Source organism: Procambarus clarkii, chromosome 43 (genome assembly GCF_040958095.1).
Source record: "Procambarus clarkii isolate CNS0578487 chromosome 43, FALCON_Pclarkii_2.0, whole genome shotgun sequence".
In the NCBI taxonomy this organism is placed as follows: Eukaryota; Metazoa; Arthropoda; class Malacostraca; order Decapoda; family Cambaridae; genus Procambarus; species Procambarus clarkii.
In genome coordinates this window covers 38204686-38231400 of record NC_091192.1, presented here as the reverse complement: position 1 = coordinate 38231400, position 26715 = coordinate 38204686, and the positions used below count along the sequence as shown (strand labels likewise).

The 26715-nt window shown below is 48.0% G+C and overlaps 1 protein-coding gene across 3 annotated transcripts in view; it reads right to left on the bottom strand.

Moving 5' to 3' along the window:
• Positions 1–26715, bottom strand: part of LOC123755620 (uncharacterized) — a 147147-nt gene that overhangs the window by 42890 nt on the left and 77542 nt on the right. For all 3 annotated transcript variants that reach the window (XM_069300304.1, XM_069300305.1, XM_069300303.1), the window contains 3 exons: positions 25517–26085; positions 23845–24429; positions 17862–20824 (listed from right to left, as the gene is read on the bottom strand). In XM_069300304.1, the coding sequence (XP_069156405.1) occupies positions 17862–20824; positions 23845–24419 (3538 nt within the window). In that variant the 5' untranslated portion in view covers positions 24420–24429; positions 25517–26085. The remainder of the gene's footprint in view (positions 1–17861; positions 20825–23844; positions 24430–25516; positions 26086–26715) is intronic.

Here is a 26715-nt window from a genome sequence, read left to right as displayed (position 1 = left end):
AAGGGAGGCGATAAAGGGGAGGTGGGGTGGGACACTAACAGGATTGGTGGGAAGGGAGTGAGAAGAATAAACAAGAAAAGGGAGGCAGCATAAGACGAAGGGGATGGGATAATAGCAGAGACAAAAAAAAAAGAGAGAGAGAGAGAGAAAGAGAGAAAGAGAAAGAGAGAAAGATAGAAAGAAAAAGAGAAAGAGAAAAAGAGAGAGAGAGAAAGAGAGAGAGGTGGTGGAAGAGGCAGGCAGGCAATTCAATTCCCCCGCCCCCCTATAAAATGTTAAGTCTGCTTTGTCACGCCTCCCTTAATTAAACTCTTTAAAAATAGTGCGTGTTGTAAATAACAAAATAAATAAATTGCAAAATTTACACAATAAGGAATTACACAATATTCCTTAGTGTGTAAATGTGGGAGCCGCGCCTTCGGTACCTCCCGTGTATCTTATGGAGGGTACTGCGACACTCTACACTACTCTCCAGGGGTCACGGTAGCGTCATGGTTACCATGACCCTACACTGCTCTCCAGGGTCACAGTTACCATGACCCTACACTGCTCTCCAGGGTCACAGTTACCATGACCCTACACTGCTCTCCAGGGTCACAGTTACCATGACCCTACACTGCTCTCCGGCGTCACTTCCCGTCCCCTTCACAACCCAGCCAACTCGCAATACGGAAAAATTCGCACCCCACCAATTTCAGCGTGACGAGTTGACATATTTCCATTACATGCTTCAGGTAAATCGTTTCAGCACGGCCGCAGTTCGCAGATAACGTCATTAGTGCGCCGTTTATAATTACTGCATTCAATATCGCTGATGGCCGCAACCCGCAGCGTTTGATAAACGCCCCGTCGTCGAAATGCGTGCAATGCGCAATGGCGCTCCGCGAATATGCACCCAGGCTCGAATAGCAATTTGGGAAGGCAGTGAATTACGGTAATGGCTCACAGTGGCGGGGAGACAGACTCCACTTCATATCTGTTTATTATATTATATATATTTATATTGTATTTTGTAATCGTTACTACTTTAGGGTTACAAGCTCTGAGTTACAACTTTGACCCGAGTGTGAACTTGAACCCATCGCTTCAACTCGATTTTAAAAACTAAGCGAATCTTAGAAGATTAAACCATAATCTCCAGCCGATCGTTCAAGCTGGTGATTGGACCTGGAAGATAATGAGCCACACCCAACCTCTTCATTGTACCTACAAAAGATAGGAATAAATGCCACTGCAGAAGGTCTATTGGCCCATACGAGTCTGCTTCTCTGTATAGCCACCCAAGCTCTTTTCGTGTACATGTCTAACCTGCGATGGAAACAATCCAGCGATCCCCGCGTCTATTGTGTTATCCGGTCATTTGTTTCATAAATGAAAGACCGTTTCCAACCAGTATTTACCCAGGTCTTGCCAGTATTTGCCCAGGTCTTTTCTAAACCCACACCTATCTTCAGTCTATATTTTCACCTATATACAGTCACACCATCCCTAACTCTTCGTATGTCTATATAATATTTATAATATTATGTATATTATATAATATTGTGTATATATATATTATATATAATTATGTATATATATATATATTATATATAAAATATTATATAGACATACGAAGAGTTAGGGATGGTGTGACTGTATATAGGTGAAAATATAGACTGAAGATAGGTGTGGGTTTAGAAAAGACCTGGGTAAATACTGGTTTGGAAACGGTTCTTCATTTGTTCCACAAATGACCGGATAACACAATAGACGCGGGGATCGCTGGATTGTTTCAAGCGCAGGTTAGACATGTACACAAAAAGAGCTTGGGTGGCTATACAGAGAAGCAGACTCGTATGGCCCAATAGGCCTTCTGCAGTGGCATTTATTCTTATCTTTTGTAGGTACAATGAAGAGGTTGGGTGTGGTAAGAAGGCTCATTACCTTCCAGGTCCAATCACCAGCTTGAACAATCGGCTGGAGATTATGGTTTGATCTTCTAAGATTCGCTTAGTTTTTCGCCTGGGGACCTTTCAGGTTTGTTCGCATTTGTGTTCCTCACGTGTGCCCCAAAGAATGAGGCGATTTGATAAAATACCATGCCCAAGATTACCATCAGAGTGCCGGCGGGCTGATGGGCAAATAGCCTCGGCTACCATCAGCTTTTGTCCGGTCGTGATGGTCGAGTGGATAAAGTGCCCTGTACACCAGTTGCATAGTGCTCCTGGCAATATCGGTTAGAGTCACTTCTGGGGTGTGAGTTTTCATTTTATATATATATATATATATATATATATATATATATATATATATATATATATATATATATATATATATTTTATATATATATATTTTATATATATATATTTTATATATTTTATATATATATATATATATTTTATATATTTTATATATATATATATATATATATATATATATATATATATATATATATTTTTTATATATATATATTATATATATATATATATATATATATATATATATATATATATTTTATATATATATATATATATTTTATATATATATATATATTTTATATATATTTTATATATATATATATATATATATTTTATATATATATATATATATATATATATTTTATATATATATATATATATTTTATATATATATATATATATATATATATTATATATATATATATATATATATTTTATATATATATATATATATTATATATATATATATATTTTATATATATATATATATATTATATATATATATATATTATATATATATATATATATATATATATATATATATTATATATATATATATATATATATATATATATATTATATATATATATATATATATATATTATATATATATATATATAAGCCTTTTCAATCTATTCGTGGGGAAAGGTTTACAATTTCTGAAATTAAATTCGTCATCCTTCGCTGAACGCGACCAAAACTGAATTGCATAATGCAAAGGGGTCCTAACAGGAGCAAGGTGCAGCTCAAAATGAACATGGTGTTATTGCTAATGCTTCTAGAAATACATTCCAGTATTGTATTTGGTTCATTCCGAACATCACAAGAGAACTGGAGGGTCAACCGCGAGGTCTGTGATGAAGGGACGCTGGAACCAGCCATTCCGGCGGTGCTCGGCGCTCAAACTCATCGTTAAACACCTTAAGAGCACTCGACATGGTTGATACTGAGCAGGTCGTGACGCAGGCCATGACGCAAGGCGTGACGCAGGCCATGGCGCAAGACGTGACGCAAGGCGTGGCGTAACGGGGTCTCTACGAAACACGTCTCGAGAATAGCGAAACGAGTGAAACAAGACGACGCAAAAATGGAGCCAATTCAACATAACGCAGACGACGACGCAGAATGACGCTGGAGCAAAGGACAGCAGCGACGCATAAGCAGCCGAATAATTCCTAATGCGTCACAACTTCTCTTGAATGCTTACGGATGTACTGTAAATTACCAGCCACATCATCAACCAGCCCGTCCACCCTCCTTAAGGTTTCCCATCGTCAAGAAACTGTGGTACTAAAGTGCCCTTATATCCTGACCTCCCAGAGGACCCAAAACAGAAAACGGGACAGCACGTCCCTCACTTTCGCCAGCCGCTGACATGTTCCAGGACGATAATTTTTGGCCTTAGCTAGAGTATACGTCAAAATACGACGTTCTATTACGAGAACGGGTTGCATCAAGACCTTCGGGGTCACTGTATGTTTGGGTACAAACTATGGCTTATCCCAGTTGGTGAGTGAATGTACTTTATACATTTACCCCCAACTGATCCAGTTCGAAGCCAAGAGCCGAGACGTGCTTCATGCACTCTCAGACGGGATTGTAAACACTCCCTAAACAATAGCCAAATGCTCGGTAATGCAGCCACCAAACTCCCTTTACAAACATGAACATATGTACATACATACACGAACACACACACACACACACATACACATACAATGGTAAAACAAGATAATATGGATACTAATTGAGGCGCAGATGAGCGAGATAAATGAATGCAGAACATTTTCTGCGTAACAGTGAATAATGACTAAGAGGGAGAGAGAATATAACTGAACACCTGGCTACACAAGCAGATATGGCGGGAAACACGAATGTCGGGAGTCACTGCACCCTCAGTTAATAGACTGGGTGTAATCCTACATCTATTGCTGGACCCTATATACACTTCTAACAGAGTAAACACAGTACACAACCCCACACGACGCGCCTACACAACCCCCCCACACACGTCTACCTTTCATATTGGAGTAAGCTATACAATCACGTCATTATTTACCAAGGAATCACGGAAACTTGTCGGCAAACACCGCGTCAACTCTGACGTCACGCGTGGCCATTGGGTCGAATCAATATGGCCACCACACAAACATCTCCCCCGCCAGCCATAACAGAAGGAGCACGTCTGAAGCCGATAGACAAGGCAATTACAAAAACGCTATAAGCCAGTAGGAATACGAGGTCAAGGAGCCGGGATACAAGGTCAAGGGAGCCGGGATACGAGGTCAAGGAGCCGGGATACGAGGTCAAGGGAGCCGGGATACGAGGTCAAAGGAGCCGGGATACGAGGTCAAAGGAGCCGGGATACGAGGTCAAGGGAGCCGGGATACGAGGTCAAAGGAGCCGGGATACGAGGTCAAAGGAGCTGGGATACGAGGTCAAAGGAGCCGGGATACGAGGTCGAGGGAGCCGGGATACGAGGTCAAGGAGCCGGGATACGAGGTCAAGGAGCCGGGATACGAGGTCAAAGGAGCCGGGATACGAGGTCAAGGGAGCCGGAATACGAGGTCAAGGGAGCCGGGATAAGAGGTCAAAGGAGCCGGGATACGAGGTCAAAGGAGCCGGGATACGAGGTCAAAGGAGCCGGGATACGAGGTCAAAGGAGCCGGGATACGAGGTCAAAGGGCCGGGATACGAGGTCAAAGGAGCCGGGATACGAGGTCAAAGGAGCCGGGATACGAGGTCAAAGGAGCCGGGATACGAGGTCAAAGGAGCTGGGATACGAGGTCAAAGGAGCCGGGATACGAGGTCAAGGGAGCCGGGATACGAGGTCAAGGAGCCGGGATACGAGGTCAAGGAGCCGGGATACGAGGTCAAGGAGCCGGGATACGAGGTCAAAGGAGCCGGGATACGAGGTCAAAGGAGCCGGGATACGAGGTCAAAGGAGCCGGGATATGTGGTCAAAGGAGCCGGGATACGAGGTCAAAGGAGCCGGGATACGAGGTCAAAGGAGCCGGGATACGAGGTCAAAGGAGCCGGGATACGAGGTCAAAGGAGCCGGGATACGAGGTCAAAGGAGCTGGGATACGAGGTCAAAGGAGCCGGGATACGAGGTCAAAGGAGCTGGGATACGAGGACGAAATAAAGAAGCAGTGCCTTCATCTCATTATGGCTCCAGCCCCCCTCACTCCAAAAGCCAGAGACCGAGCCCCGGGGACAATGATCTTAGGAACCAGTGACATACAGATAAAACATCCTCCCCCCCATCTCTACACCTCCCCAAGATAAAGATTAAGCCACCCAAGAGGTGGCACGGGCATGAATAGCCCCTAAGTGGTGGCCCTTTTGAGCCATTACCAGTATCAAGAGCTGATACTGGAGATCTGTGGAGGTGCGACTGCACCCTGCGTGACGGGAGATGTCTCCCGTGACCCCCCCAATTGTTTCCTCGCTCTATATACTTATTCCACCATCACTACCCCTCCCCCCCCCCTCTCCGTCCCCCCTACCCCTCCTCCCCCACGCCTCCTGCAGCACCCCCACACCACCGGTACCCAGTTCAGGGGTCCACGAGGGAGGTGTCTTGTGGAGTTGCACACTATGTCGACCACAGATACACTCGCTGTAAATTTATGTCCCCAGCATCATCTGAATACCCTCACGTGTTTGTGTGTGGGGGGGGGGATGGGGACGGTACGGACGGGAGTAATGGATAGGAAGGAGGAGGAAATGACTGAATGGGATAGGAGGGGACAGGAGATGAATGAGGACAAGACCATAGGAGACGAAACAGAACCCTATCCCATCCTCCTCCTCTCCACCCCCCATCCTGCTTTCCTAGCCAGCAATGGTGGATAGTACAGACGTCTCCAGAGTTCCTATCCTTCAGCACCACATGGTGTGTTAGGTAGAAATACCCCCCCCCCTAAGTCACAATATCCTTTTGGAGTGTATTATATCATAAAATAAACCTTGAAGCACATACTGCCATCTTTCACATACACACCCAAATATCTACCCAACACTGTAAACACATTAACAAAACAAATATATATACTTTATACTGCAAACAGAAGCAATTATCTACCGAATACTGTAAACAGAAGCAAATATCTACCGAATACTGTAAACAGAAGCAATTATCTACCGAATACTGTAAACAGAAGCAAATATCTACCACTATTGCACACACACACACAGAACTAGTACTATATACATCTGAACCAACCAGCCAAGCTTGTGCCGTGCTGTTTTCGAGGGTGCTATTTTTTTTTTTGTTACTACAGCTCTGCTTTAATGAGAAACTTCCCTCCCCTCCCTCCCTCCCTCCCACCTTCCCCCCCCCTCCCTTCCTCAGCCCTGGAGGACGAAGCACCAGCCTACTATTCCTTGGACTCTTGCCACTAACTCTCGAAACGATGATTGATAAGATTCATAACAAAATTTGTTTATAACATCGTACGGCTGGCAGGCCTGCATACTGTGATGTCGGTGTCGTACCGCAAACAAGAAAAAAAAAATTGAAGCAGGTACATTGGAATTTAATTTTTTAGGTATTTTTTCCAACATTTCATATTAGCGGATTTAAGATATTAAATTACATTTTTTAATCATTCTCCCGAAATTTGTGCAGCATGTTGCCCGTTTTCTTCGTCCCCAGCTGACGCGATCATCATATTTATCAATACCATTAATTTTATTCTCCTTTCAATTAGTTTTATTTTCACTACACTTCATCACCATCTCCTTGTTCCCTTTTTCTTATTTGCGCTTCTTATTACCACACCCTCGTCTCTCCACGAAAGAGGTACAATTGGGATACTCTCGGACGTAGGTTCGAATCCTCGTCACGGACTTTGTAGATTTGTTCAAAGAGGTACAATAATTACCACCACCACCACCACACGTGGTGCGATAGCGACCTACCCTACTCCTCACAAGGCACAATGACCAGCACACGTGGTACGATAGCTACTTACCACCACCAGCAGCACCCCACGACACACAATGCCTCAGTAGTTACGAGTGGGACCCCTTCTCACTGCTCATCCACCACGACAGGTGAGACTTCAGACTGAAGGTGTTATGTTGATTTAGGAGCGACGAAGACTGAAGGTGCAGGGGCGACCTGATTAGGTCGTTTGCCAAAATAGTCAACAGTTAAACTCGTCCCGTATTGCGTTTTCCTTGTGCTCACGAGCAGTTTTAAGAGTGTAAAGGGGCAGGATGTAAATACATTAAGTGATATTCCCCTTTTAGGCAGTTAGTGTAGATGATACAAATGGTTAACTACCAATGTCAAGCGGTTATAGCCTGCAATAGACTCGTTCTGGTGCTTTGTGTGTATGTGCGGGTGTGCTGTACAAGGCCACACAAGCTAGTGGGGGAGTTTACAGCAGGTTACGTTGAAGCAGGTGTGGAGGACGACGGTTAGAGAGACCCGGGGCTGTGTGAGGAGAGGTTAGGCTGTGTGACGAGAGAGGTGTTAGCGTATGTGACGAGTCCAGGCACTATGCACCAGAATTGTTTTTCACGGATATTCGTCATTTCTACGCTTAAGTTTCGTGATATATGAGGGGAAAAACGCGGAGTAATAGTTCGTCTACTCCTGCACACTCTGAAATGATATCCCGTAGGGTGGGGGTGTTAAGATGCTTTCAAAGTGACTTTTTTTCATATTGAGTATTAAAAACAAATTGTCATTTAGTATAATAAGCTGCATGTGAATTTATTTTTGCATTGATTTAAGATACTTGATTTAACTTGACTTAACTTAAAAATTTAAAGATACTTGATTGAAGTATAATTGAAGATACTTGAAGGCTTTTTTTTCTCTCCTCTCCTTGAGGGTCGACATTTAATTTTGTGTAATAATTACAACCTTTTGGGAAGTGTAGACAATGCCGATGTAGTTTGTGGGAAATATTACCCCAATACTGTATTTAAGTTTAGTATTAAATATTTAACTAATGTTACTTGACACCTTGCTCAAGCCTTTACTTTTAGTGTATATATAACTTTTTGTTTAAATGTTTCATGGCGTTACTTGTATTGTGTGTTACCTGCCTAGATCAGACCCCCATACATATACATAGTATGACATATACATAGGGGGACATAGTCTGTCCCCCACAGCAATAACGCTGTGTATCTATGTATTTACGTATGTAGGTTATCTTGAGATGCTTTCGGGGCTTTAGTGTCCCCGCGGCCCGATCCTCGACCAGGACTCCACCCCCAGGAAGCAGCCCGTGACAGCTGACTAACACCCAGGTACCTGTTTTACTGCTAGGTAACAGGGGCATAGGGTGAAAGAAACTCTGCCCATTGTGTCTCGCCGGCGCCCTGGATCACAAGTCCAGCGTGCTGTCCGCTCGGCCGACCGGCTCCTACGAATGCTAAGCTAAGGTTAGCTTAGCATTTTAAAAGCACCGAATCACCTTCTGTGGTTGGCTGTTCAATAAACCCCTGAACTATATGTTTAAAACGTCTCTAACCCTGTCCATGGAGAACAGAAGAAAATGTATATATGCTGGTTAGCATTGTAAATGTGTGGCCATGTCTGTGGTAGGAAAATAATAAAAATAAATAAATAAATAATAACCCTTCTCACTCTGCTATGGTAACGGTTAATCCCTTACACTGCCGTTAATATTTCCTGTTAAATATGATTACGTCCTTACATAAAAAGGTTCGGCAATTAGAAACTGATATTGGATATGTCCTTCGCTTTCCTCGACTCTGTTAAAGCTACAATGTTCATTCTAAATTGGCGAGACGACTGCAAAACCATTTTTTTTTTTAAGATATTTAACTGTGTGTATGGAGTCAGCCTCCACCACATCACTGCCTAACGCATTCCACCTGTTAACAACTCCTGGCACTGGAAAAGTTCTTTCTAACGTCCCTGTGGCTCATTTGATTTAAGATATTTAGTTTTCAGCTGTACATAGAACCAGACTTTGTGGTAGAAACATTTTTTAGCTATAAATAAATTGTGCACCTCATTCATTAACGCAATTACCTGTGCTCTAGTAGAAACAGTTGACCACCTGACGTAATCAACCAACCCGTTCTCGCACTTTCGTATAGTCAATATTGACTTATTAAATACGTGCATATGTGACATACTAATTTTTTGTAAATATTTTAGTTTACCTTGAAAAGCTTCATAGAAAACACCGACCTTACCTAACCATCTTAGTATGTTAAGATAAGCATCTTATTGCTTCGTAATTACAATTATTACTTATCTTAACATACTAAGATGGTAAGGTCGGTGTTTTCTATGAAGTTTTTCAAGGTAAACTAAAATATTCACAATAAATTGGTATGTCACATATGCACGAATTAAATAAGTCAATATTGACTGTAAGAAAGTGCGAGAACGGGTTGAATCAACGCTGTTAAACGGCTCTGGCTGCAACACTGCGCCCTTCACACCCTCAACATTGCAACAGTCGGAAAACGCTCAATAAATTCTTACCTTTAATTCATTGTTAAACCTCATTTGCTTAACAGCCGCGCTCGCTAATTACAACGGGTTATAGGACAGATTTTATCACCTAATTACCCTCGTTAGAAGGACCCCTCTTTTAAATAAAGGGGGAAGGCTATAGACGAACTAAAATGTTACAGCCATGAACATAACCTGCCAGATTACTATAGGGGACAATTATACATTAACAGTGGGGGAGGAAAACTAAGTCGCAGGTAATTAATTGTTTGAGTGAAACTATTAGAAGCATGGTCTGTATGGCTACCTTGAGGTGCTTCCTGGGCTTAGCGTCCCCGCGGCCCGGTCGTCGACCAGGCCTCCTGGTTGCTGGATTGGTCAACCAGGCTGTTGGACGCGGCTGCGAGCAGCCTGACGTACGAGTCACAGACTGGTTGATCTGGTATCCTTTGGAGGTGCTTATCCAGTTCTGGCAACTGTACTTCTTCCCCCTCTAGTGCCATCCCTGTTACCTAGCAGTAAAATAGGTACCTGGGTGTTAGTCAGCTGTCACGGGCTGCTTCCTGGGGGTGGAGGCCTGGTCGAGGACCGGGCCGCGGGGACACTAAAAAGCCCCGAAATCATCTCGAGAAGATCCCCATGCAGGATGGCATTAGATTCTCGAGCCTGGCCTCGGGCCGGGCTCGGGGAGTAGAACAACTCCCAGAACCCCATCAAGCGGGTACCAATGGCCGCAAGTGGTTGGGCACTTGAGTCTTCCCCGTCGCTGTATCTCGGCTGCTTCCCGCCAAATACACAGCGCCGCTACAATGTTCCAACAAGATGTATCGCCTAACAAATTGTAACAACCAATATCACATATTGTAACCACCTTTTCCAACACGTCACAACCTTATTAACAGATGTAACGACTGTACTTTGTTAAGAGTTTTAACAAAGGGACAAGTTACCTTGTGTTTGAACCGTCTTTAAAATGGCAGATGCTCCCTCAGCTAAGAGAAAAGAGGGAAACTAAACGACGAAGGGACGAAGTGTTTCAAGATAAATGATAATTACAACATTATTACATAACGGTGAATGGAGATAATTGTTTAAATTGCAACAAATTGCCCCTATTGCCAAGCCGAAAAGAGTACAACTTGAAAAGACCATCATCAAACGAATCATCGATCTTAATAAGATCGATGAAGGTCCAAATGTGTGTCTCAAGACTAAAGGAATTGAGGGCTAATTTGAGACAGCAGGAGACCTGTTTTATGAACATTGAGAAAGCGACTGTGGCTCCCGGTACTGTAATCTATGAACTCTACCGACTGATCGCCTTGAGTTGTGAAGTGTGGCCCTCATGACCACACAAATGTGGCTCGTGTGGCCCTCGGGGGGAGGGGTCCTCGGTTTGACATGCCCCAAGTGTCCATTCTTTTTCAGGATTTTTTTTTAATTCACTTAAATATTTGGGACTGTTAGACTGCACCTCCAGAAGGCACAACCACCGCAACCACACCCGCACAACCACAACCACACCCGCACAACCACACCCGCACAACCACAACCACCGCAACCACAACCACCGCAACCACACCCGCACAACCACAACTACCACAACCACACCCGCACAACCACAACCACCGCAACCACACCTGCACAACCACAACTACCACAACCACACCCGCACAACCACAACTACCACAACCACACCCGCACAACCACAACTACCACAACTCCCCACATGGACAAGAGCAGCAGCAGTCACCCTCGCAATCATTTCCAATATAAAGCGGCTTAAGAATATATGAGAAAAGGGAAGAGTGAGGGCTGAGCCAGAGTGAGGGAAGAGTGAGGGCTGAGCCAGAGTGAGGGAAGAGTGAGGGCTGAGCCAGAGTGAGGGCTGAGCCAGAGGGAGGGCAGAGTGAGGGCTGAGCCAGAGTGAGGGCTGAGGCAGAGTGAGGGCTGAGCCAGAGGAGGGAAGAGTGAGGGCTGAGCCAGAGTGAGGGCTGCGCCAGAGGAGGGAAGAGTGAGGGCTGAGCCAGAGTGAGGGAAGAGTGGGGGCTGAGCCAGAGTGAGGGCAGAGTGAGGGCTGAGCCAGAGTGAGGGCTGAGCCAGAGTGAGGGCTGAGCCAGAGGAGGGAAGAGTGAGGGCTGAGCCAGAGTGAGGGCTGAGCCAGAGGGAGGGCAGAGTGAGGGCTGAGCCAGAGGGAGGGCAGAGTGAGGGCTGAGCCAGAGGGAGGGCAGAGTGAGGGCTGAGCCAGAGGGAGGGCAGAGTGAGGGCTGAGCCAGAGTGAGGGCTGAGCCAGAGGAGGGAAGAGTGAGGGCTGAGCCAGAGGAGGGAAGAGTGGGGGCTGAGCCAGAGTGAGGGCAGAGTGAGGGCTGAGCCAGAGTGAGGGCTGAGCCAGAGTGAGGGCAGAGTGAGGGCTGAGCCAGAGGAGGGGAAGAGTGAGGGCTGAGCCAGAGAGAGGGAAGAGTGAGGGCTGAGCCAGAGTGAGGGCAGAGTGAGGGCTGAGCCAAAGGACGGGAAGAGTGAGGGCTGAGCCAGAGTGAGGGCAGAGTGAGGGCTGAGCCAGAGGGAGGGCAGAGTGAGGGCTGAGCCAGAGGGAGGGCAGAGTGAGGGCTGAGCCAGAGTGAGGGAAGAGTGAGGGCTGAGCCAGAGTGAGGGAAGAGTGAGGGCTGAGCCAGAGAGAGGGAAGAGTGAGGGCTGAGCCAGAGTGAGGGCAGAGTGAGGGCTGAGCCAGAGTGAGGGCAGAGTGAGGGCTGAGCCAGAGAGAGGGCAGAGTGAGGGCTGAGCCAGAGAGAGGGAAGAGTGAGGGCTGAGCCAGAGTGAGGGCAGAGTGAGGGCTGAGCCAGAGTGAGGGCAGAGTGAGGGCTGAGCCAGAGTGAGGGCTGAGCCAGAGTGAGGGCTGAGCCAGAGTGAGGGCTGAGCCAGAGTGAGGGCAGAGTGAGGGCTGAGCCAGAGAGAGGGCAGAGTGAGGGCTGAGCCAGAGAGAGGGAAGAGTGAGGGCTGAGCCAGAGAGAGGGAAGAGTGAGGGCTGAGCCAGAGTGAGGGAAGAGTGAGGGAAGAGTGAGGGCTGAGCCAGAGTGAGGGAAGAGTGAGGGAAGAGTGAGGGCTGAGCCAGAGTGAGGGAAGAGTGAGGGCTGAGCCAGAGTGAGGGAAGAGTGAGGGCTGAGCCAGAGTGAGGGAAGAGTGAGGGCTGAGCCAGAGTGAGGGAAGAGTGAGGGCTGAGCCAGAGTGAGGGCTGAGCCAGAGTGAGGGCTGAGCCAGAGTGAGGGAAGAGTGAAGAGCTTCAGCAGCAACCTAGCCCATGATTACATAACCAGATTTTCCTTTAATAAATCCGCCAAGTCACAAAAACTGCGACTTAGCGCTTCTTCATCGCTGGCACGACCTCCAAGGTTGACAAATAGTCAAATAAAACCCCGCAGTACGACCTGTGAGGGCGTCGTGAACCAGCCAGTTGATCCACCGGACTGTTGTGGTTCCTTACACGTCGGCCTGCATGAAGAGGCGACCACCAACAGTCTGACTGATCAGACCAAAGACTATAAACACAAACCGTAACTGTCTCTATTTTCCGCTCGTTACAACTTGTAATAAAGTTGTTACATCTTGGCTTAACGTGTTTATGACGTATTAGAACGTTGTTACAACTTGCTATATTGGTTGTTATAACTGGTTAAGAAGTGTTAAAACTTGGTTGAACGTTGTACCAACGTCGTAGTTTCGGTGTGTTTGGCGGGATAGGACTAGGGGGAGGGGAGGGACTATCATCCTAGACACCACATCAGAGGACACAAAATCTATGCTTTCCCCCCGTTGTGATTAGGCCTATGTAAAGGCGTATTTTGATCGACAAAAACTCCATTAATTTTGTATTTCACATTTAAATGTTCAACGTTAAAATAATATTGTAATTTCAGTGAAAAAAAAAAGATAATTAATATAGTTCAGAACACTTTTGTTTTTATTTGTTTAGAGTTCAAAAAATTTCTTGGTTGTAAATAGTGAAGTATTTTAATATAAATGATTTATGCTTCGAATATTATACAATGTTTACTTTGTCATTTTAGTTCACACGCAGAAGTCTGGCTCTGATTAATGAAAGTCTTTGCACATTCCAAACATCCAGAGCACAGAAGTCTTTGGTCTGACCCAGGAGCCAGAGCTCAAGAGCCCGCAAGCACAACTAGGTAAGTACACACACACACACACCCACACACACATACACACACACACACACACACACACACACACACACACACACACACACACACACACACACACACACATACACACATACACACACGCACACATACACACATACACACACGCACACATACACACACACACATACACACACACACACATACACACACACACACACACACATACACACACACACACACACACATACACACACACATACACACACACACCAGGGCGTACCACCACCTCCCCGACACACACAAAATCGAGACCAAAGAGCCAGAGCTCAAACCCCCGCAAGCACAACTAGCCGAGTACACCCGGCTCTGTTCAACGGACCTCCACACACCTCACCAGTTGATTAACGGTACACTTTGGTACGGCACTAACACCCCACTACAGTTTGGCTGATCACCGGAACGTACAGACAGCCCCAAAGGTAGGTGGTAGGCAGCACCCGAGTTACCAGACACACACCGGGGATGACCTAATGGGAGAGCAGAGCGGCCTATTTGTACACCTGAACACAAGCCGCATATATTGGACACCATGGTGTTAATTGCCAAATTCAAGGTAATTCATTTTAAAACACAAAATGAAAACAAATTTGGATAGACCATACAAAATGAGTGTGAACTGCAGGAAAAGGAAAGACAAGCTGCACACACACATATATATATATATATATATATATATATATATATATATATATATATATATATATATATATATATATATATATATATATATATATATATATACACACGCTCGTTCAATTCCCGGATAAACTGTAGGCACCCCCGCCGCAAGCCGGATATTTGAGGGAGGGGAGAGGTGACCTCCTGGCTCTGGGCCCCCAAGGTGGGGTCCAGCGAGTGTCAGGTGCTGACACACACACACACACACACACACACACACACACACACACACACACACACACACACACACACACACACACACACACACACACACAGCCTCACAGGGTTACTGGAATTCTACGACCAGGCAACACAAATCAGGCAAGAAAGAGAAGGGTGGGCAGACTGCATATTTTTTTATTGTCAGAAAGCCTTTGATACAGTACCACACAAGAGGCTAGGGAAAAAGCTGGAGATGCAGGCTGGAGTGAAAGGGAAGGTACTCCATTGGATAAAGGAGTACCTAAGCAACAGGAGACAACGAGTCAGTGTGAGGGGTGAGGTCTCAGATTGGCGAGACGTCACAAGTGGAGTCCCGCAGGGGTCAGTCCTTGGACCTATACTGTTTCTGGTATATGTAAATGATCTCCCAGAGGGTATAGACTCGTTTCTCTCAATGTTTGCTGATGATGCAAAAATTATGAGAAGGATTGAAACAGAGGATGATAGTAGGAGGCTACAAGATGACCTAGACAGACTGAGTGAATGGTCCAACAAATGGCTGTTGAAGTTCAACCCGAGTAAATACAAAGTAATGAAACTAGGCGGTGGAAACAGGAGGTCAGACACTGGATACAGAATAGGAGATGAAGTTCATAATGAAACGGACAGAGAGAAAGATCTAGGAGTTGATATCACACCAAACCTGTCTCCTGAAGCCCACATAAAAAGAATAACGTCTGCGGCATATGCGAGGCTGGCTAACATCAGAACTGCCTTCAGGAACCTGTGTAAGGAATCATTCAGAATCTTGTACACCACATATGTAAGACCAATCCTGGAGTATGCGGCACCAGCATGGAGCTCGTACCTTGTCAAGCACAAGACGAAGCTGGAAAAAGTCCAAAGGTATGCTACTAGACTAGTCCCAGAACTAAGGAGCATGAGTTACGAGGAAAGGCTGCGGGAAATGCACCTTACGACACTGGAAGACAGAAGTGTAAGGGGAGACATGATCACAACCTACAAAATTCTCAGGGGAATAGACCGGATAGACAAGGATAAACTATTCAACACTGGTGGTATGCAAACAAGGGGACACACTTGGAAACTGAGTACCCACATGAGCCAAAGGGACGTTAGAAAGAACTTTTTCAGTGTCAGAGTAGTTAACAGATGGAATGCATTAGGCAGTGATGTGGTGGAGGCTGACTCCATACACAGTTTACAATGTAGATATGATAGAGCCCAGTAGGCTCAGGAATCTGTACACCAGTTGATTGACAGTTGAGAGGCGGGACCAAAGAGCCAGAGCTCAATCCTGGCAAGCACAAATAGGTGAGTACACATAGGTGAGAACACACACACACACACACACAGAGGCGGGATCCAAGAGTCAATGCTCGATCCTGCAGACACAACTAGGTGAGTACACACACACACACACACACACACACACACACACACACACACACACACACACACACACACACACACACACACACACACACACACACACACACAGCGAAGAGGGACGAGAGGAGCCAAGTAAACACAAGGATCAGTGCAAGAAACATCATGTCCCTCACAGACGTCAACGACTTGACAGAGGATCCAATTTCTTTCAAATCAGAGATGGGGAGACGATCCCAAACGAACGAGAAGCATCAGAACAGAGGACTGAAGAATGGCGCAAGAGGACCTAGACACACTCAAAGAGAGAGAGATGGGCCGACAAATGGCCACTTGACTTCGAACCCGACAAATGCAAGGTTACATACATGCAGCAGTACACAACAGTGTGTTGGTGAAAAGTTAAGTGGCGGGGCTTAGGAGCTGACGCTCGACCATAGGAGCACATCTAGGCCAATATGCATACCATACACATAAAATAAAACATATCCCTATTTTCTTACCCCAGTCTCCACTATTAATGCAAATTTTACTTGGCCGATTCTTATACGTTTCTTCCTCCCGAGTAAGAGAGAGGTGGACGTGCAATTCCAAAGAAGGGGGGGGGAGAGAGAGAGAGAGAGAGAGAGAGAGAGAGAGAGAGAGAGAGAGAGAGAGAGAGAGAGAGAGAGAGAGGCAGAGAGAGAGGCAGAGAGAGAGAGAGAGAGGCAGAGAGAGAGAGAGGCAGAGAGAGAGAGAGGCAGAGAGAGAGAGAGGCAGAGAGAGAGAGAGGCAGAGAGAGAGAGAGGCAGAGAGAGAGAGGCAGAGAGAGAGAGAGGCAGAGAGAGAGAGAGGCAGAGAGAGAGAGGCAGAGAGAGAGGGAGAGAGAGAGAGACAGAGAGAGAGACAGAGAGAGAGAGAGAGAGAGAGAATGAGAATATAAGCAAGCGTGTGTGTGTGTGTCTCGGGATGACTACCACACCTCGTCTCCTGACACGCTCCAGGTAATCAATATTTTCAACCATCTCCTTGTCGGGAAGGAGAGGGGGGAGGGGGAGAGGGATAGGGAGAAGGGGAAAGGGAGATTAGGAGTTGGGGGAGAGGGATAGGGAGAAGGGGAAAGGGAGATTAGGAGTTGGGGGAGGAGGAGGGAAAGGGGAATGGAAGAGGGGGGAAGAAGAAGGCCGGTCGTTGAAGCTTTAAGCCCAAATGGGATCTCGTTTTATATCGAAAGATAATTCTTCAACCTCCTTTGAACGTCGCTTTGAGTGCACACTGGACCCCTGAGTGCAAAGTGGACCCCCCTTGAGTGCATATGGACAGCGAGTTTATACAAATGTGGAGTGGAGGTTTAAATATGTAGTTCGGGATTATATAACTATAAGGAGTGGAGGTTAGAGTTGGGAACGTGATGGACTCACCCTTTATACCAGGAACATAGAGGGGATGAGTACATATTGGGGGAGACGGTGAGTACATGTCGGGGGGGGGACGGAGGTGAGTACATGTTGGGGGGAGACGGAGATGAGTACGTCGGGGGGAGACGGAGATGAGTACATGTTGGGGGGAGACGGTGGTGAGTACATGTTGGGGGAGACGGAGATGAGTATATATTGGTGTATAGAGAAGATCTGAGCACATTATGAAGGCATGAGTACAACCACTCGACGGAGATTTGAATAAAGAACGGAATTCACACGAAAGATCTCGAGTACTCACCATAATCCCTGACGGCCTTATGGTAGCCAACCCCTCTGATGGACTCGACGCGTCCTTCAACGCTGGTTAGTGGCCGAGGTCGTGAGGTTGAGATGGAGGAGAGAGGCGACCTTCCGACCTCTCCACCAGCGCCTCTCGCCGCGTTCCACCAGCCTCTACTTTCTTGCTTTTCTTTATCCGCATCATTGTTAACGCTGCCTTTCTGACGTTGAGTAAACTGGTCTTCCCGCTCGCCGGCCAAGCGGCGACTCGGGAGCCCTGCTCTTGCACCGGCGTCCTCTGGTATATGAGAGACTGCTATTCCATCTCCCGTGGTGAGATTGGAAGATATTTCATCACCGCCACTCCTGGGGCGGCCCTTGCTCGAGGCAGCTTGCTTGAGGCGATCTTCCACGTTGCGGCCACCTTTCAGGTCAGACTCGGAACTTGAGTTTGGGGAAGTTTGACGGCGACTGAGCTGAGCGGCATTGTCTTTCTTGTACTTCTTGTAGTCGAAAACTCCAGACTGGTCGGGAAGGAGGACTGTTAGGACCCTCTGCATCGATGCTTTCCTCTCAGTTGCACCTGCCGCCCCCTTCACCCCGCCATGCACGAATTGGTCTGATAGCCTGATAGGTGCACCTTTACTCGGCGCGACTCTGATTGGCATGTGTGCCGAGTCATGTCGCTGATGGGTTGACTGGCGGTTGATGCGTCCCAATCTCCCAGCTCCCACTCCACTCTTCTCCTCCTCTGTGTCACTCTCCTCTACGGCTTCCTTCTCACCACCGTTCACGTCGGCGCCAAAGGTCAAATGATTCTCTTTGTACCCTGCTTCCTCCTCCTCGTGGCTTAAGGTCGTGACGGGCCATCTATTCTCTGTTTGCTGTTCTTTGTCTCTTTCCTCCAGTTTCTTTTTATTCGGTGTCGCCTCCAACTTGGGCCTTTCCATTCTTCCTTTGTCTTTTTTCCCTCGCCTATTTATCCACCTCTTTCTCCCCTGAGATTTCATCAGTACCGGCTTATCTTCTGTTACCAGAATTATCTTTTCACTCTGTTCCGTATCTTCCTTCTCTTGCTCTGGTTCCAGGCGTGACTGATGAAGTGCAGATAATCCCGACCACTCGTCCTCTCTGGCTGAATGGTCATCACTGGCGGGGGACAATCGTTCTTCCTGCTCCTTATCAACTTGCAGGGAAGGAGTAATGGCGGGAGATGTGTCTGAGGGCGGGAATGGCGTTGGTCGAGCCAGCGACGGCGGCAGTTTAGGAGGCCGTGACGGAGAGGAATGCGGAGCACCTGCGGCAGCGTCTGTAGACCAGGGCGCGGAGGTCGTCCCCCCTGCACGTTCCGCGTCCTCGCCCCCGGATTGGTGGATGAGTCGCGCGTTTGCGGGTTGTTCGCTTGGCGGGTTCAGGGGCGTGACCGCGTTCCCCGGGGATCCTCCTCCCACCTCCACTGTGACCTGCGTGACCCCTGCTCGGCGTAAATCCTCCCGGGACTCCTTGTCAGGCCCCGAATCTCCTCGCTCGGTTACCTGCGAGTTGCTTAATGTGCTGGCGAAGCTCACGCCCTCGTCCGGATCCTCAGTCGTAACTCTGGCTTGTGCCTCGCCTCTGCCGCCGCCCGACACAATCATTTGTCTCCACTTTTTTCTCTTCTCGCTTCCGCCCCCGGGCTGGTCGTCACGCCCTCCGTGATTACCCTCATTCATTTGCCGCAGCATCTCTCCTCTATTACCCCCACTCACTCTCTCCACATCTTTCTCCTCTTTGTGAAGTTCCTTTCTCTCAAAATCATTTGCTCTGCCTCCATGAGGAATCATCTCGTGCGAATGAAGCTGCAGGATATCCTGAACTTTCCCCGCTGCCTGGAGTTGCTCGAGCCTCTCATTACTGCGCGATCTGCCACGTCCTCCCCCGTCAGCGTACGCCAGCCTTGTGTCTTTGTCAGCCACATTCTGGCGCGCGGAAAACATTCCTTCTTGCGTCTGGAATTTTCTCCCGCTATTTCCTGAGTTTACTCTTTCCGCATGGGGGTATAGTGGTGGTGGCAGGGAGCCAGCCTCTACTTGTTGCAGTTTCCTTGAATCTTTCCTTTCCATATTTCGGTGCGCCATGGCGCTTGTTCCTTTTATCGCGTTCCAGGATGAGTCTGGAACCTCTTCCTTTCTTGCCTCCCAGTCGTTGCGTGGCACGACCTCAGCTGAGGTTATGGGGAGGGGATCCAGCGAGGTGGTGTCGTGGGCCCTGTCCTCTCCCCGCGTCCACAAGCTTAACTGACGGCCAACAACCCCCCGACGCTTATTGGTTTGGGTGGAAGATGTACGGTGGTGGTCCTTCATCTGGTGGTGCTGGGCGTCGCCAGGGTGGTGTGTTGACGGTGATGCACGACCACTGCCGCCCGTATTCTTCTCTCCGCTCCGCCCCCACCCACGCTGAAGGGATGGCGACTGGACACTACGTTTTAGCCTGCCAAACGTGTGTGTTCCAGTTTGGCCCTTCTCCCTCTTGTGACTAGACTGGCGAGCTTCTTTCCACCTGCTCTCCATTTCCAGGGCTCGGGCTGCCATATCTGGCGTGACAAGTCCTTCAAGTTTCTGCAGATCCCTTGCATTGAAGTATTGCGTGTACGAAAGCAGGGAATCCTCATCCTCCTCTCGCTGAACGGACTGATACAACGGCGCCTGCGCGAATGTCGCATTATATGCCCTCAAATAGTCCCGTGGGCGTGGCAGGAAGCCCTTCCCTGAGCGACCCTGTCGTATGGCCTCAAGTAATGCCATATCCTTTGAGTCCTCCTTGCCCTCTCTGGCTCTGGTAGTGGCCTCGAGCTCCGGGCCCTCGTAGATCATTTTCAGGTGCCACGAGTAACTCAGTGACGACAGCTCTTGTGGCGAGCACGACATGCACTCACTCTCGAAGACAATCCTCCGGGCGGCGCCGAAGGGGAACTGGGTCCCCAGATGGCTTAGTATACCCACACTGCAGGAGACAAGAGAAAACACAGGATTCATTAACCACCGTACACTGTATAATACTGTCACTCCTTCGCCCACGCCTTACATTTACAACACTGCTCATTTACTACAATACCTGACCATTCACCACAACATCTGACCTTTCACTATAACACTACTCATTCACTATAACAGTGCTCTTTCACCACAGCACCTGACCATTCACCACAGCACCCGACCACTCACCACAGCCCCTGACCATTCACCACAGCACCTCACCATTTACCACAGCACCTGACCATTCACCACAGCACCTGACCATTCACCACAGCCCCTGACCATTCACCACAGCACCTGACCATTCACCACAGCACCTGACCATTCACCACAGCCCCTGACCATTCACCACAGCACTTCACCATTCACCACAGCACCTCACCATTCACCACAGCACCTCACCATTCACCACAGCACCTCACCATTCACCACAGCACCTCACCATTCACCACAGCTCCTGACCATTCCCCACAGCACCTGACCATTCACCACAGCTCCTGACCATTCCCCACAGCCACTGACCATTCACCACAGCCCCTCACCATTCACCACAGCCCCTGACCATTCACCACAGCTCCTGACCATTCCCCACATCCACTGACCATTCACCACAGCCCCTCACCATTCACCACAGCCCCTGACCATTCACCACAGCTCCTGACCATTCACCACAGCCCCTGACCATTCACCACAGCCCCTGACCATTCACCACAGCCCCTCACCATTCACCACAGCCCCTCACCATTCACCACAGCCCCTGACCATTCACCACAGCACCTCACCATTCACCACAGCACCTCACCATTCACCACAACACCCGACCATTCACCACAGCACCTCACCATTCACCACAGCACCTAACTACTATCCAAGAACTAGTCTGGGTTGCCACAATGGCAACTCATCTCGACCCTTTCACCATCGTTCCATACCAACCTCGTGTGAAGGGAATTCCAAGGAACCAGAGACTAATGTCATCTAGCCCTTCATGGGGGTCACCCTCCCCCCCTCCCCCTTCACCAGAGCCCCAAACAGTGTGGTATCGGAGCCACGATACCACACTATCGATAAATATTGCCGGAACAACCGTGGACATTTTCAAGAGGAAACTAGATTTATTCCTCCAAGGAGTGCCGGACCAACCGGGCTGTGGTGGGTATGTGGGCCTGCGGGCCGCTCCAAGCAACAGCCTGGTGGACCAAACTCTCACAAGTCGAGCCTGGCCTCGGGCCGGGCTTGGGGAGTAGAAGAACTCCCAGAACCCCATCAACCAGGTATCAACCAGGTAACCACAGTGCGGTATCGGGTCGCGATGTTCATTCAATCCCTTCTCCCTACATCCCTCAATTTCCAACCCTTTCACCTAAGTCCCACCAGCCTCTCCCTGCCCTAAATTTTCTCTCCCTCTCTCTTGCAATTTCCCCTCTTCCTCTCCCTTTCAAAAAGGTTCTTCTGTGCTTATATAAAAAAAAATTGTGATTCGCAGAAGAAAATCCAAATACCTTGATACTAAAAAATATATAAACTTTCACTTTTTTCCCCTCGGAAAATGACTAAAACGAATCAAATGAAACTTCCTGGAACATTTTGTCCCTCTCACTCGCCAACACCGCGACCCGGAGACACGGCCAGGGGTTGAAGTTACACCATAAAGGGAGGCACTATCAAGCAAAAAGATATCAAAGAGGTGGGGGGGGGCGCTTTTCCAGAGAATGGAAGGAGACAAACTCAATAAGAGCCAAAGGCGACGGTGGGGGGGAAGGACCCCTATAATGTATTCATGGAAGAGAGATGACTGTGGGGGGGGGGGGGGAGGATTCATCCCAACTCATCCTTCCACATTTAAAATCTATCCTACCCCCCCCCCTTGCCCTTCCATATATAAGATCCGTCCTATCCTCCCACATGTAAGATTATTAAAAAAAAAGCGTTTTCAATCTTGCATTCCATCCCCCACTCACATGTTGCCTGAATATAAACATCCTCCTGGTTTCATCAGTATAAACACCCCCCCCCCGTTGCCTCAGTATATGATGTACATGAGACATGTGACGCCATAATGATGCCGGTACAGGTCTGAGACCAGTTCATATTTTGTTGTGCAGCATCAAATAATAATTCCTGCACTGACCTCTTCAATATCAGGAATTTAGAAAGGTGTGTTCCCTGTCTAATCTTATCCCCCCCCCCCCCGGGGTATCCCGGACTGACCGCATCAAACAGCAGTGGACGGATGGTCTACCAAAACTTTAAGACGAACCTTCCTAATCCAGTCATCCATTCTCTTCCCGTGATATTCATTCGCTTTCATAACCGATGGTCTAGAACCTTCTACAACCCTAACCAACCATTCAAAACCTTCATATTCAACCCTAACCAACCATCCAGAATCTTCGTCTACTTCCTTAACCAACCATCCAGAACCTTCTCCGCACTCTCCTAACCAACCACCCAGAACCCCCCCCTCACTCTCCTAACCAACCATCCAGAACCTTCTCCGCACTCTCCTAACCAACCCCCCAGAACCCTCCCACTTGCATAACCAAGAGGCACCCAGGCATCGCCTCCCCAAGTCTCGGAAGGATCCACACTCACACGGAAACATTGGCCTCATCCCTGGCGCTGCCTACGAGAGTCAATTTCTCAGCAAATGAGGTCATTCTTTCCCTGTCTTGCTCCGTTACTTCAAACTGCCAGCAATTAGTCTACCGAGGCCGGAGAAGAATCGCCTCTTCCTCCCCCTGAAGCCTCCAGTCGGTTTCCTCGGCCCTCAAGGCTTCCCCAAAGGAGCATTGTTTTTTCCATTACATGAAACCAATATACAACAGTTCGTTCGTTCTCTCTCTCTCTCTCTCTCTCTCTCTCTCTCTCTCTCTCTCTCTCTCTCTCTCTCTCTCTCTCTCTCTCTCTCTCTCTCTCTCTCTCTCTCTCTCTCTCTCTCTCTCTGCAAGCACCGTCACTCGCCCGATAAACTCTCACGCGACTCACCTGTCTCTGGGGGACTGGATGACGATCAGCTGCTGGTCAGAGGAGGCCATGAGATGGTATCTACAAGAGACACTCACGATGAACTTGTCTTCGCCACGTAGCAGGGAGGAGGCGGGAAAGCTGATGGTCTCGATGTACTTCACACTCGAGCGCTTCGAGAGCGGGATCTTCGCCGTATGAGCGCGCTTCCAGAGCGGCGAAGCAGTCCACGCCCGTGCTGCTGCTGCTCTCGGAAGGGTGTTTTCTGACGGCGAGGCTTTGTAGCGTAATGTGTTGGTATCCTCGTCAGCGTAGGTGGTTGTGGTCACCGATGAAGGATGAAGACCCCGACTGCCATCACCGTCGTCGTCGTGAAGAATGTCCCAAATGTGCCAGAGTCGCACGACGAGGCGGTCGGCGACGCGGCGGGTGGCCGTGAAGGTGTCCCAAGGATCAGGGTCAGTGAAGCAGCCGGAGTCAGGGTCGGCGGCAAGGCGGCACGCCCACTCCAGGGTGTAGTTGGGTGTGGGCGCCGTCACCTCCACCCGGAGTGTGATGTTGGAGTTAGCGTCCACGTCTCGCTCCGTCCCGTCCATGAACACCACCCTAATCACACACACACACACACAATAAACATTAATATATGTAACAAAAATATATATAATTTATATAAACATTATTTATTTATGCTATATTATCATGCTAGGCTGCAGGAAGTACTTCTCTACTGAAACATTATACTGTTATAGTATTATATTTGTGTTCTCATTATAATAATAATATGAATGAGCCTTTGCCCACATGCTAAATCAACACGGCTCCCAACGCGACCATCTGAGATTTACTTGGAATTTGTTAAGACGGTGGAGGTGAAGTAAGTCACATAAGTACAATTTTAGCAAGCCCAGTGATGCATGATATCCATGCATATATGATAAAAAAAAATGCATACTGGCTCAACAAAATATCATAACTTTGCTTCTAATTGAGGTAGAACCTCAATTAGAACCTCAGATGACATGTTCCTTCGTGTCATCTTCCATCTTACCAGATTTCTTGAAAATCTGAGATGGTCGAGGTTGAGAAGTACACTTTTGTGACGATCTAGCATAGGATGACCCGAAACTCAACCTTACTGAGCCAAATGCATATTTAAAACATTTATACCTAAAACTAATTTAATATATAATTTTGAACTATAATTCGCTGAAGTTGTGTTGATATTTCAATAGACAACAAGCCCACAGTCAAGGGTAGTGGAAGGGGAGGAGATGGAGGGAGGTGGAAGGGGGGTGGAAAGGAGGAATGAAGGGTATGTAAGGAAGGGAGAGAGAGGTTAAGACAGCCCCAGTTACAGCTCAGCTCCTATGCCTGGTAAGTCCACTACGGGATCACCATAGCCCGTGCTACTTGGAACTTTTTGTTCCTAGTAACTGAATCTAAAAACAACAACTTAGGTTAAGACAGGGAGGGTGAGAGGAAAGATAAGAGTGGAAAAGAAGGGAGGGGAAAGGGCAGAAAAGGGGAGGGAGGAAAGATAGAAGAGGAAAGGACGAAGGGTAGGATATGGTAGAGGAAGGAAGAGAAGAAAGATGAAAAGGAGGAAAGTAGGACGGTAGAAGAGGGAGGGATAAAAGGAAGTAGAGGAAGAGTGAGATGCTGGGAAGGAATAGTGGGGGTTAAGATGACTCACTTAAGACGAATGGCACTGATGCTGAAGGTAGTGTTGAAGGAGGCCTCCACATGCGTGTCCGTCTCCTGGATGGTCAGCTGCACCAGGTACTTCCCATCTTCCAGGGACTTCTGAAGGCTCGAGGCTCCACGCCTCTCAGGAACAGCGTGGGGCTGCTCCTGCCGCGAGGAACCATCACCGGAGGCGTTGCTCGTTGGCCGCCGTGAACCAGTGGGCTGGTGTTGGTTCCTGTCACCATGTCGAGGGGTGATGCCAAGTCCCGCCTGACTCGTGGGAAACTGCCACGCGGCTGTGCCAGGTTCCTTCCGCGAAGAGGTCGGGAGGAAATCTCGGGCGCTGCTGTTAAGTTCTCGTAGCGTGGGTTGCTGGGGCGAGACGCCCAAGTCGCCCAACACGGTGAAAGACTCGTCGTAGATCGGGTGGAGGAGGAGGGTGGGTGAATTGATGGTGTACACGTATATCTCCTTCCCGTCCTGGTTCCACAGCCTCCAGCCATATTTTGGCCCGGAACCCAGCGGACAACGGCGCAACAGCTCCGGTTCCACAAGGACCTCCTGCGTCCCGTCGTACTGTGGAAGATAAGAGAAAGATGGGTCACACACTGATGTCCAATTAACGGGGGGGTGGGGGGTGGGGTAGACAAGGGTCACACACTGACGTCCAATTAAAGGTCATATACTGACGTCCAATTGAGTGGTGGGGGAGAGAGAGAGAGAGAGAGAGAGAAGGGTCACACACACACACACACACTTTCATCCAAATTCGAGGAAAGGAAAAAAAAGCCAAAGACGTCCAATTTATGTGAAGGGAGAGAGCGGGGTCATACACTGCCTTTCAACTGAGGGAGAAAGGGTTATACACTGCCGTGAGAGAGAGAGAGAGAGAGAGAGAAAGAGAGAGAGAGAGAGAGAGAGAGAGAGAGAGAGAGAGAGAGAGAGAGAGAGAGAGAGAGAGAGAGAGAGAGAGAGAGAGAGAGAGAGAGAGAGTGTGAGTGAGTGAGTGAGTGAGTGAGTGAGTGAGTGAGTGAGTGAGTGTGTGTGTGTGTGTGTGTGTGTGTGTGTGTGTGTGTGTGTGTGTGTGTGTGTGTGTGTGTGTGTGTGTGTGTGTGTGAGAGTGAGGGGGGGGGGTTAAGAGTGAGACAGCAGAGGGGAGGATCAGGACAAGCGGTAAATTGGGCGGGACCCTGAACACCAACACGA